At 46.8% G+C, this 12643-nt stretch overlaps 1 protein-coding gene across 1 annotated transcript in view; it reads left to right on the top strand.

Moving 5' to 3' along the window:
• Positions 1 to 12643, top strand: part of tenm1 (teneurin transmembrane protein 1) — a 99338-nt gene that overhangs the window by 80340 nt on the left and 6355 nt on the right. Inside the window, exons 23-27 of the mRNA XM_067256708.1 lie at positions 3965 to 4119; positions 7357 to 7723; positions 8017 to 8527; positions 9373 to 9545; positions 11757 to 11992. Of these exons, the coding sequence (XP_067112809.1) occupies positions 3965 to 4119; positions 7357 to 7723; positions 8017 to 8527; positions 9373 to 9545; positions 11757 to 11992 (1442 nt within the window). The remainder of the gene's footprint in view (positions 1 to 3964; positions 4120 to 7356; positions 7724 to 8016; positions 8528 to 9372; positions 9546 to 11756; positions 11993 to 12643) is intronic.

The following is a 12643-nucleotide window of genomic DNA, read 5'->3' as shown; positions in this document are numbered from 1 at the left end:
AAATCCCTTTGTACCCACCAGGGACTTTTGTACTTTTTCAACAACAAAATTTGATAAACCAGGTACGCACGTCTATCTTGTGACGATAACATTTTATTTTGACAGTGTTTCAAAGTCAGAATCCCTTTCAGCCGTGTCTGTGACAGGTCTCAGCTCCAACATGTATGGCCAATTATCGACCTCCCGCGAGGAACTGGATTCAAGCTGCCACACGAACGGCCTCTCTAGAGAGAACAAGAGCTGTCCGTGCAATCATTTCATAGGTTGCCTTCGCTGTGTTTTATCTGTGTGAGCCAGCATGCAGGCTGCCAGGGCTCCTTTAATGAGGAGGCGTGCGTGAAAGTGGCAGGAGCAGTCGTCCGCGAACACACGCACACTCAGGCAGAACCCACAGATCAGGCTCTCTGATGTGGAGCAACTGGCTGAAGAGGCAGGGGAGAAGCAGCCACCGCCCACACAGCCCTAGACTCTCCTAGCCTAGCTCAGGGTTAGCCTAGCTCAGCCCCAAGTCTTGCCTAGCCTAGCTCAGGGTTAGCCTAGCCTAGCGCAGCCCCAAGTCTTGCTTAGCCTAGCTCAGGGTTAGCCTAGCCTAGCTCAGCTCCAATTCTAGCGTAGCCTAGCTCAGGGTTAGCCTAGCTTAGCTGAACCCTTGTCAGCCCAGCCCCAGCCTATCTTAGCCCCAGCCCAGAATAGCTCAGCCCCAGCCTAGCCCAGCCTAGCTCAGCCCAGCATAGCTTAGCACAGCCTAGCCTAGCCTATCCCAGTCGGTCCCTTGTGGGGCAGAACTACAGGACGTCTCATCCCAGCAGCAGTGATCATCCAGAGATGGATTGGGGTCAAAAGCTTCTCCTGAAAATTAATGTTTTTCCAGCTTTATTTTATTAAATACATTGAATGAGGTATTATCGCTGGGTCAGACATTGTGGCCGGTCAATTCATCATCTGAATTCCACTCTCTCCCCAGGGCATCCACCTAAGCTTGTCCTGTGAAATTTTTACATGGTCCCCTGGGTAATAGCTTTTGACTCCTGGCATCTGATGTAGCGTTCTTTGTGTCTGGGTCATCAATAACCTGGTTTTTCTCCTTCAGCAGCAACGGTAACCAACCTCACCCATGTTTGGAGGGTTCAGTAACATCATTATGGTTGTAATCAACAGCAGATCTAATCAGTCAATGTAGAGCGTTTCATCATCTGTGTTTTTAGTCAAACATAGGATCCTGCCCCATCCCTCGCCCTAATGGAAATGGAAACAATTATTATTTTTATTGACTCCACAGTACTTACTGTTGGCCTGTTGGGTAAGCATGTCAGGTTAGTGACTCCTCGGTTACCTTGAGGTAACTCCTGTATTTGCAGTAGGCAATCAGTATTTTCTTAACCAGTGATTATTTTCCTTATTCACTGCTTTGTAAACATTCCTAGGTTTACCGTTTGTGTGTTTACGTAAACAGCCCTTTTAGACCTGCCGCTTCACAGCCATTCCTGGCTGGCCCCTGAGAGAATGTGAAACCTCAGACAGCACTAGGGAGAGCATCTCCCCTCTGCTTTAGTGTGGTGGTTTCTCTGAATATGTGGAAACTGGAGAAGACCTTTGTCTGAGGAACGTCACCGCTCAATACTCCCATCAGCAGCTTGTCAGATGTGGCCGTGATTGTACTCCCCCAGACCAGGGCATCTGCCTGGAACATCGAAACCCACACGAGCCAGAACGTAAACACGTGTATCGACGGCTCGTCTCTCCGACTCGCTCACGCCCTTGCGACACTCTAAGGTGTTTTGTTTTTGGGATTCTAATTAGACCGAATAGGATTAGTCCAAACATGTTTTTCATCTCATTAATTGATGGTTTCGTGTAGCGTGGGGTTTCTGCGGCACACTCTATTTCTGCTCTCGCCTTATTTGGGACTCTGAAGGGTAGGAGGGGGAACACTTATCAACCCACAACTTGCATAATTAACCAGATGATGAGGGTAATATGTCACGCAATTAAACCGGATGACGAGTTATGTCAGTAAACAACCACCACTGACTCTGAGGCTGTTTGAGCTTCTGATCTGGTTAATATCGCGATGTTGAAGTCGTACTATTAAGATGTCTGACAAATCAATTGCATTAACACACACCCTATCACATCAAATCGTATTTGTTTAGCTCTTTTTACAAGCAATGTCATAGAGGGATTCACATACACCCATAGAACCGCACCTAAACCTACCTACACCCTCAAGGAAGATAAGGAAAAACTCTGAGAGGAAAAAAATGTAATACATTAGTATTGAATTGCTAGTGAATTGAGAATTGCCAACCTTTTTTCCGCATTTCTGTTAGAAATGTCCAGTTATAATGTAGCATTGCCAGTGTTGGTAGCAGAGCCTTCTTGCATGACCACATCAACAGACCCTTACCTTCCTGCTGACTCCATGCTGTCCAGCAACACAACATCGATCAGAATGGATCATTCATTGATGCGAGTTGTTCCCTAAATTGGTTTCTCTGGTGAGTCAGTCAGTCAGTGAGTGAGTCAGTGAGTGAGTGAGTGAGGGAGTGAGGGAGAGTTTGTGTGTGTGTGTGTGTGTGTGTGTGTGTGTGTGTGTGTGTGTGTGTGAGGTATAGTAACTGGCGGGAGAGGAGTCTCTGTTGGCCTGGAGGGCTTGGTGTAAACAGGATGTAGTCATGGGCGTCAAGCCTGCAGGTCCAAGGCCGGTCTCAGAGGGGTCGCGTGCTTCCTGTCGCCCCAGCAGGCTTACCCAGCGCCGCGGACCGACAGGAGGTCGGCTGTGACCTTGCTGACTGAGGGATTGATGACTGGCCTGTATTCTGGGATTGATGTCGTAGATCAAGACTTGTCACGGACCGTCCAACTGTTATGGTTCTGGTCGGAACACGGAAACAGCTCGACTTTTTAACGTTATTTCACCTACGCTGTCCCCGTTTCCCGTCAAATCGTATCACGATTGACATTGTGGCCACTTAGCTGCTTTTCAGTTGTGAGACAGAGCCGTGTTTTCACTGTTCTGTTTCCCAAAGTCTGTTGTTATCTTTCTCTCTCAATTGAGCACGATTACGGAGGATGAAGCGTGATGTGTTCCGCAACTAGCCAAGTCTCTCCCTTGAACCTTTTTCCAAACTGAAATGTCAAAATTGGTTTTAGGGATGTAAGCTGCTCTAAGACGATTAAAGCTGGTTCATTCATGGGCCTGGGAGAGCTGTGAATGAAGCCAGCCGGCAGCTTGCGTTATGGAGTCTGATCAGGACCCAGTGAGCTCCGAAGGCTGCGAGTCGTGGTGCAAATCTCATCAGATAATACCTCGACACTTGATTAAATTAATTGGGTATGTTATCATGCGCCGCGCGTCTCTCTGACTAGACGACTGTGATGACGGGGGAGGAAGTGGAGTCGCCTGGGTCTCGCTCCTCCACGCAGCCGGATATCTAAACAATACCTCTGAACAGAGACGGCGTCGATCTGTTACTTGCTAATGGGGCTCTGTTTCTGAGCAGGCTTTGTGTTTTGGAGCCTTTTCGAAAGATTCTGATACGAATAATTCACCATGTTTGCAAACATTTCGAACACATCTCCAGTCCAGGGCTATCAGGACTGCCAACAACAAATACATAAAATTCTCTCCATTCTTCTGCGATTACTACTAATAATACTACTACTATTAATACTGCTGCTACTACTACCACTACGTCTACTAATACTACTAATACTACTACTACTGCTACTACTACTACTGCTACTACTGCTACTATTTAAATGGAGGACTGTGAAAATTGCAGTGCTGTCAGGCAAGGTGCTGTCAAGAAGCAGGATGTTATTCCTGAATGATGTGTGAGACTGAGACCCAGTCTCGCTCGCTCTCAAAGTCTGCCACTGCATAGTGCTGTTTCAGAAGATCTCTTCTGATGTAATGATAGTTTTTTTGATGAACTTCAATGCCCCCTGTTTGTGTCACCAGGAATCGCGGTGGATAAAGAAGGACTTGTGTATTTCGTGGATGGAACCATGATTCGCAAGATAAACGGGGAAGGAGTAATCTCAACCGTGATTGGTTCGAATGGTCTGACGTCCACGCAGCCTTTAAGCTGCGATTCCCGCATGGATATCTCCCAGGTGAGCTGAAACACTGCCACAAACACCCTGCTTACCTCAAGACATTTATCATACGTTGGCTTAGTATCCCAAACATGAGTTCAGCCAAGTCTTAGACAAAACATTTTCCCGTGTGGATATCCTGATAGAATTTTTCTCCTAGTTTAGGACTAGGGTTAATCCATTTCTGGGAAACTTACTAGTTTAAAGACCGTCTTTTCTCACTGCAAATGATGTCTGATGCATGGATGTACATGTTCATAGACATGCGGTCTGACTTAAAACCTCAATACACAATGTAGCAACAATTATGAAAGAACTGAACCTGATGAAGTGATTGCATAATCCTACCCTAACATCGTAACAAGTATCTGATTAATAATTTGCCCATCAGTAGAAAAAATATATAAATATATATATATATATATATATATATACTGTGTGACCTATAAAAGTGGAGCAGACTGATATGGAGAGAAGATTTCCTTTGAGACATTCAGTCCATGATTAACTGGCCTCAGCGGTTGAATGATCCCACTCAATAGAGCTTGGGGCTCCTGTTCCAGCCTGCCTTTCTGCTGTGGTGTTCCTGTTCCAGTCTGTGTTCTGGTAGGAGACAGTGTCTGTGTTCGGGTAGAAGACAGGGTCTGTGTTCTGGTGGCAGGCCGAGTTCCTGCACCCACGCTCCAAATGCACCCTCACCCCGACTCCAAGAGCAATTACTCTGAGCCCCAGGACCTTGCCACAGGAAACCACCTTTATTAAGTTCTCACCAAAAGTTGTAAAAATGCTGAGGCTGGCTAACCTTCAGAAGAGCTGCTGAGATATGCCCTACAGCATCTCTCTCTCTCTCCACCTCCTCTCTTTCTCTCTCTCTCTCCCCTCCTCTCTTTCTCTCTCACTCTCTCTTTCTCTCTCTCCCCCCTCTTTCACTCTCTCTCTCTCCTCTCTTTCTCTCTCTTTCACTCTCTGGATAAGGCAGCACATTGACCCACATCTTAGAGGGTTCCATAGCCCTGAATAAAGGACAGAGAAATTAACTGCTTTGCCCCCATAAGGGCTTATCACTGCAGAGCTCCGCATTGCTCGTCTTACGGACAGCTTTACTCCTGTATAAAGATTATCCATGCGCATCACTGGGTCGGATCACATGGTGATGAACCCTTCAAAGCTCTCATGAAGAGACAGAAACGTACCACTGGAGATAATTATGGGTGTGTGTTTCTTCCACAGTGTACGCCAATTCTGGGGGCTGAGATTATGATGCGTTAGAAAAATATATAGTTTCCATGTCAAACCTGGTGGCTTATAAACTCTACCTCTTGTTTACTCTTGAGAAAGAAAGAAATCCCTTGGGCGCAGGTTTGTGTTTGGCACAGTTCCCCTTGACTTTTTGTAACCTCCGTATTGTATTTTAACTCTAGAAAGAAAAAGGCAAATGGAAGTATTCAGTCAAGTGAATAAATGTCCTCGCGAGCACAATCGAAGATTTTTGTATTTCAGTGTTGTCCGCTTGGTCTTTGTGAATGATGCTTTTTAATGTCATGCATTATGCAGTGGGGTGATCTGTAACAGACTCATCTTGGAGATGTTCACCTGCAGGGTGGCTCCCACACAGACAGCATGACACGGTGACAAACACAATGTGCCCGCTCTCTTTACCTCAGGCCCTTCATCATGGAAAAACACGACACATTTTAGCATGCCGGATATTTCGATTGTTGTTTAGAGACCTTGGGAATGGCACCCTTGTACAAGCATGTTTCTATCAGGGTCAGGCAAAGTGTGGCTTTGATAGTGAAGCTCACACACACACACACACACAGACCCGTACTGCATCTGACAATCCATTTCAGCGGTGTCCCCAGTCAGGACTGAGGCTGGAGTCTGCAGGAGCCATATTAGGCTTGTTTTGTTCTTGCTTCATCCTGGAAGAAACACCACCTCTCTCTCTCCTGAGCAGTAGGGCTCTCCCTGCTTGTGAGAGGGCTGATAGATCTCGGAAACAAAGGAAGCATTACACTCCAGCCAATCCTACACTCTTGACTTCACCGTGAAATAAATGCAGAACTCAATTCAAGCCAACAGCAAACGACACTCCTTTGGAAAGTGAATAATATTGTTCTGTGTGGGAGTTGGTGAGAATTCTTATTGAATATCTGAAAATAGATTTGTATTACTGAGTATAATAGTGCCATGATAGCATATGATTAAATCTGATGGGAGTCCCACTGGAACATTGCTTGGCAACACTGGAACACTGCATGGCAACAGTTTGGGATTTTTAGTGAAGCATCTTCTGACGATTTGGGTTTTATTTTGCGGCGGGAAAATGTATTGCGTCAATTAGTGTTCGTTTCTGGAATGTGTTTACCAACAAACTGTCAGGCCTCCCTCTCACAACACAGAAACTCTTAGATGTGCTTTCAAACCGTCGCTGCAGTGAGAACTCACCTATAATTTGAATTCTTGGACACCAAGCTGTCAGTATATTTGGTTTCCAGTGTGGAAAAGTGTCAAATTATTCCTAGACGGACTGTTTCATTCACGGACAATTGACTTGCATTTATACATCCCCTTTCATCAGATCCTCTCCGAGTACTTGAAGGTGAGATGGTAACTAATTTTATCCTCCACCAATCTGAATCCTTCACCCCTATTGTGCAGGAACACTTGCCACCTATTATTTGTGTTGGAAGAATGGTTTTTCATGATCCAATTAAACAGGGGGTGATTAAATGGGCGGATTTGTTCATTGGGAGCCCATAAAGTACCCTTAAGTATTCCAGCCACACTTAGTGAAGCGCGCCATGGAGCTCTTTATTCTAAATGTGTGTCCTCCACTCTGTCCCCTGGCTGCATGGTGTGAGCACAAGTCAGAGAGTGACCTTACAGTGACATTTCTGATCTAACACCACTTACAGCTGGCTTTCACAACAGCCACACTGTCTCCTGCCATGCTACAGCCTCATTATTTATCCCCATGCCGTTCTGACTCTGTCCACTTCAGACAACATGTCAGACAACAACGCCGTCATCTCAAACGAGAGCAGCCGTCGCGGACCCCCGCGTCCTTAACGGTCATTCGCGTTAATCCCGTTGAATACCGTTTTCTTCTTTCTTCTTCTTTCTTCTTCTTCTTTCTTCTTCTTCTTCTTTCTTCTTCTTCTTTCTTCATTCTTCTTCTTTCTTCTTTTTCTTCTTCTTCTTCTTCTTCTTTCTTCTTCTTCTTCTTTCTTCTTCTTCTAAACTCTCCAGGTGCGTCTGGAGTGGCCGACGTCTCTGGCCATCAGCCCCATGGACAACTCCCTGTACGTCCTGGACAACAACATCGTCATCCAGGTGTCGGAGAGCGCCCAGGTTCGTATCGTGGCCGGCCGGCCCATCCACTGTCAGGTACCGGGCATCGATCACTTCCTGGTGAGCAGGGCAGCAATCCACTCCACCCTGGAGGCGGCCAAGGCCATCGCCGTGTCCCACGAGGGCGTGCTGTACGTGGCCGAGACGGACGAGAGGAAGATCAACCGCGTGCAGCAGGTCACAACCAACGGGGAGATCTCCGTGGTGGCAGGCGGGCCCAGCGACTGCGACTGCAAGATCGACCCCAGCTGTGACTGCTTCTCCGGTGGGTCCCCAAGGGCCTGCCCCCCCCCCCCCTCCCATGCTAGGTCACCATGGCAACCCTGGGATCGGGCAGAGACAAGACGGGACGGTTTAGAAACCCCCCCTCATGTTGACCTGTGTGAATGGCTTGTCAAAGTACATGTGTGTCTTTTGTCAATTAAGTGAGATATGTAAAAAAAAAAATATAATAATCTCAAATCACCACTGAAAGGGAAAAATGTGTGTATTGGGGTTGTTTGGATGTTTTTAATAGTACAGTTGAGTGTTGAACATCCTCCTCCATTTGCCCGTCAGGAGACGGAGGCTACGCCCGCGACGCCAAGCTGAAGGCTCCGTCCTCGCTGGCCGTCTCCCCCAACGGGACGCTCTACATCTCCGACCTGGGCAACATCCGCGTCCGCGCCCTTTCCCCCAACCGCCCGCGCCTCGGCCCCCCCGGTGTGTACCAGGTCACGTCCGTGGTCGACCAGGAGCTCTACCTCTTCAGCGCCAACGGCACGCACCTGCACACGCTCAGTCTGGTCACCAGCGACTACCTCTACAACTTCACCTACACCGGGGACGGTCAGCTGACCTCCGTTGTCGCCGGCGACGGCAGCACCGTGCATGTGCGGCGCGACGCCCACGCCGTGCCCCTGTGGCTGCTGGTCCCGGGCGGCCAGGTGTACTGGCTCACCGTCAGCAACGCCGGCCTCCTCAAGAAGGTCTCGGCCCTAGCCCACGACCTGGCGCAGATCAGCTACCATGGCAACTCGGGTCTCCTGGCAACCATGAGCAACGAGAACGCGTGGACGACGGTGTATGAGTGAGTTCAGCTGCCGCCGTCATTGTCATCTCACCCTGAACCTGTTAAGCCCTCCGGTCATCCTTCACATTGAGGGGCTATGCCGCCGCGCCGACAGATGTTCTATGGGCAGCGATCCCAACATGATTCTTTTTACACGTATATTCCCATTTCAAAGGGATTTGAATGGTATAAACAATTAATGTCTGCATGCTGGATTACATTGTTATGTGCAGAATGATGTTTTTTGTAATTGGGGCAGTTCCTCATGCGGGCTTATTAAAAAGGTCTCCTTTTGTTAGTGATTCAAAGGCTGGGAGAGTAGAGAGACTGGTGTGATTATATAAAATGTTTGCGTAGGCATTTTGAGGGATTTCTTCAGGAGCTCCGTGGGTTTAAAATCCACTGAAATGTCAGGAGCAAAGAATCCTTTCTCTCCCTCTTTATTCGCCTCTCTTTAATTTAGTTTGATCGGCAGTACAACCGATTTTTTTTCATTGTGCGACCGCAGGAAAAAGCGTACATCCACTCCAACCCCATTTTAAAGCTATCCTCAGTGTCCTGCTGCAGTACTGCTGATGGAGGTCACCACTCTCATGTCTGCCTCAGCCCCTTCGTCACAGTGCCCCCCAGTGGTCAGGCTGTGGAAACACAGAAAGACCTTCAAATCCACAGATTTTAGGATATCTCAGTTTGATATTTTTTTCCGACCACTCTGCAGCCTTATCTCACCAGGTGTCTCTGAAGTAGACCAAGGGTGGGATCACACTGTGTGTGTGACCGTGTGTGTGTGTGACCGTGTGTGTGTGTGACCGTGTGTGTGTGTGACCGTGTGTGTGTGACCGTGTGTGTGTGTTGTTCCCCAGGTACAACTTGGACGGTCACCTCATCAATGTCACCTTGCCAACGGGTGAGGTCAGCAGCTTTCAGGGGAGCATGGAGAGGTCGGTGAGGGTGGAGGCAGACACGTCCAACCAGGAGAGGTTCATCACCGCCACCAACTTCTCTGCCTCTAGTACTATCTACACGCTACGCCAAGGTAGCAGTAAGTTTCTCACCACAATCCACATCCGGATCAGTCAGCATCATGTCCCGCAATGGGGAGTCAGGTGGCTGAGCGGTTAGGGAATCGGGTTAGTAATCAGAAGGTTGCTAGTTCAATTCCCGGCTGTGCAAAAATGACGTTGTGTCCTTGGGCAAGGCACTTCACCCTACATGCCTCGGGGGAATGTCCCTGTACTTACTGTAAGTCGCTCTGGATAAGAGCGTCTGCTAAATGACTAAACGTAAATGCAATGGGCTGCTCAGAGCCCTGCCAGTTAGGGAACTGTTTCTGCGACCACGGGTCAGATGAGTGTTTCTAGTACCTGGCCTGTGGTCCGGTTTATTTATATCTCCTGACTGTAAACTGTCCTCAAACGTCTTCATGGTGACAGAAACCACATGAGCTCGGTTAGTCAGCTCATGTCTGGTGCTACCAGGGAGAAAATAAAGAAACAAAGTTATTTCAGATGACCCGCGAGCTATTATATGTTATAGACATTATAGTGCATTTCATTAAATTGTATTGGAATTATTTAAACTACAATGTTATATTTATGGCTTATGGTTGCATAGGGTCACACCAGCCCTCCAGGCCCCCTCGCCCCCCCCAGGTGTGAATGTCTAGATGTGCCCCTGCCCTCAACTCTGACTAGAGATCACCTTGCAAGGCAAAGCATCTGGCGCTAAACATGACATGAGGTCGTAGCCTGCTTTCTTCAGGGACCTTCCATATTTCATATAATGTCATCAGATTATTCCATTAAAAGAAAGTCTGTTTTTGTCTCGGTGCACCCAGTCGTTAATTACGGTTCTTGACTGTGTGCTTTTTTTAAATTACAGTTCCTCAGCCACAGTTAGAGCACATATGAGTAATAATGAGGCCAAAGTGTGAACAGTAACTGAGAAATACCATCAAGTATTCCTGTAAACAGGAAGCGATAAAGTTAAAGATTTTATTAGTATGGTTTTTAAAACTCTTTTAGAGCCTGTGGCACATCACTGCACTGGTCTCACATAGAGGACACAAAAAATTTTGTTTTAGGGAACGCTGTCCGATAATTATTTAACATGAATAAACCTCTGAATAGTCTGAAGTTTGTCGTTAGGTTCAGTTTTATTCATGCATGGTAGATGTCAGCACTACAGCTGGTGACAACAGTGAAACTGTCCCTCTGACAGCTGCACATCCCCCTTCATTCACGATGTCACATCATGAGTTTCAACCAGAATGTTACCGCCGAGAGGCAGAGAGGAAATGCTGTTTAGATTTAGAAACTTCTAGGATTCAGCACATAACTGCCCCTCTATTCCTTCCCCCTTCACCTCAGAACAGCATTTCTTCTTTTATTGTTTTATTTTATGTTTGATTCATCATTTTTATTGCTGCTGTTGCTTGTTTTTCTGTATCTATTTTACATTGAGAATATACTTGGTCACTGCATGTACATTGCCTGTTCATTTGTTTTATTGTTTACATGGTTGTTTTTGTATGTTTATATTGTTTGAATGTTCATATCGTTTATATTGTATCATGTGTATTATATATATGTTTTGTATTGTTTTGCCTGTCTATCTGTAACAACCATGTTCTCCACCTGGGAATTAATAAAGTTGTCTGCTATCTTATTCACAGAGAGCAAACATTTACTTCCCCTTGAGATTTCCAGACCAAAGAATTCAGTTAGACACACATTGAGTTTGTGACAAAAGTGCTGAGAGAAATGTACTTTACCACCTCAACATATTTAGGAGAAGGCATTACTTTAGTTTAAGCAGTTCTTGTGTACAATATATCCTATTCATACATATAAATCCCCCTTTCACATATACGGCATTGAATATTTCCTCATAACTCCTATGCATCTATAATGCATTTACAATACAGTCAAGGCCATATTTGTCGTGGACTGATTACAGTGTTTACAGATTTGTTCAGAAGGAGTCAGTTGGCTGAGCGGTGAGGGAATCGGGCTAGTAACCCGAAGGTTGCCAGTTCGATTCCCGGTCATGCCAACTGACGTTGTGTCCTTGGGCAAGGCACTTCACCCTACTTGCCTCGGGGGAATGTCCCTGTACTTACTGTAAGTCACTCTGGATAAGAGCGTCTGCTAAATGACTAAATGTAAATGTAGAAGGCCCCTGTCTGATGCAGCGTGTGTTCTGCTTTCATGTTTGTTCCCCTGTTTGTACTTCCTCCCTCGTTCAGAACATGCCCAGAACACCTACCGGGTGAGCTCGGACGGGTCCCTGTGGGTGACCTTCGCCAGCGGCATGGAGGTGACGCTGAGCACCGAGCCGCACATCTCGTCTGGCGTGGTCAGCCCCACGGTGGGGAAGTGCAACATCTCGCTGCCGGGCGAGCACAGCCACAGCCTCATCGAGTGGAGGCAGAGGAGGGACACGGCTCGGGCCAACTACACGGCCTACGAGCGCCGCCTGAGGGTAGGCCAAAGCCTGTGTTAGCATGCGTTAGGCTAACACATGCTAACGCATGCTAACGCATGCTAACACATGCTACCAGATGCTAGCAAAAGCTAACACAGTCAACCACACCCTAGCAAAAGCTAGCACGCTACCTTTTGGTCTAAGTGGGAGTCACTACAAAGTGCTGTCTGCTGTGAGTCACTGTGTGCATTAGCGATAATTACAGCAATAAAATATAAAAATAAACGTCCATTCCACTCACAGTTAAAATATGATTTCACACTTGCACTGTATAAGTGCAGCCTTTTTAACTGTGAATTTATTTTGGTCAAATTCAGTTTTCTCATACCCAAACCGCATTTCCTGTGGAAGCACATTTAAATGTGACAACTGTCACAGAAAAACAAATGAGGTGAGGGTGCTAAGTGTTCGACACCTTCCTCCGAACAATTTGAACTACACGAATTAAAAGCAGAAAGGGTACATTTGTACTGAGACAGAGAGGGTACATTATCTCCTGTCATTATCGCCTGTCGGAGCAGATATTTATATTCCTGATGATTCCTCAGCCACTTTGCTGCAATTAACCATGTCACGGTGACATCATGGGCTTGTTTTTGAAATAAAACACCAGCAGTACATCAACTGGGGACATTTAACAGCTTCCAT

Source organism: Osmerus mordax, chromosome 19 (assembly GCF_038355195.1).
Source record: "Osmerus mordax isolate fOsmMor3 chromosome 19, fOsmMor3.pri, whole genome shotgun sequence".
In the NCBI taxonomy this organism is placed as follows: domain Eukaryota; kingdom Metazoa; phylum Chordata; class Actinopteri; order Osmeriformes; family Osmeridae; genus Osmerus; species Osmerus mordax.
The sequence above is the reverse complement of the archived record's forward strand: the minus strand, read 5'-3'. Positions and strand labels throughout refer to the sequence as shown.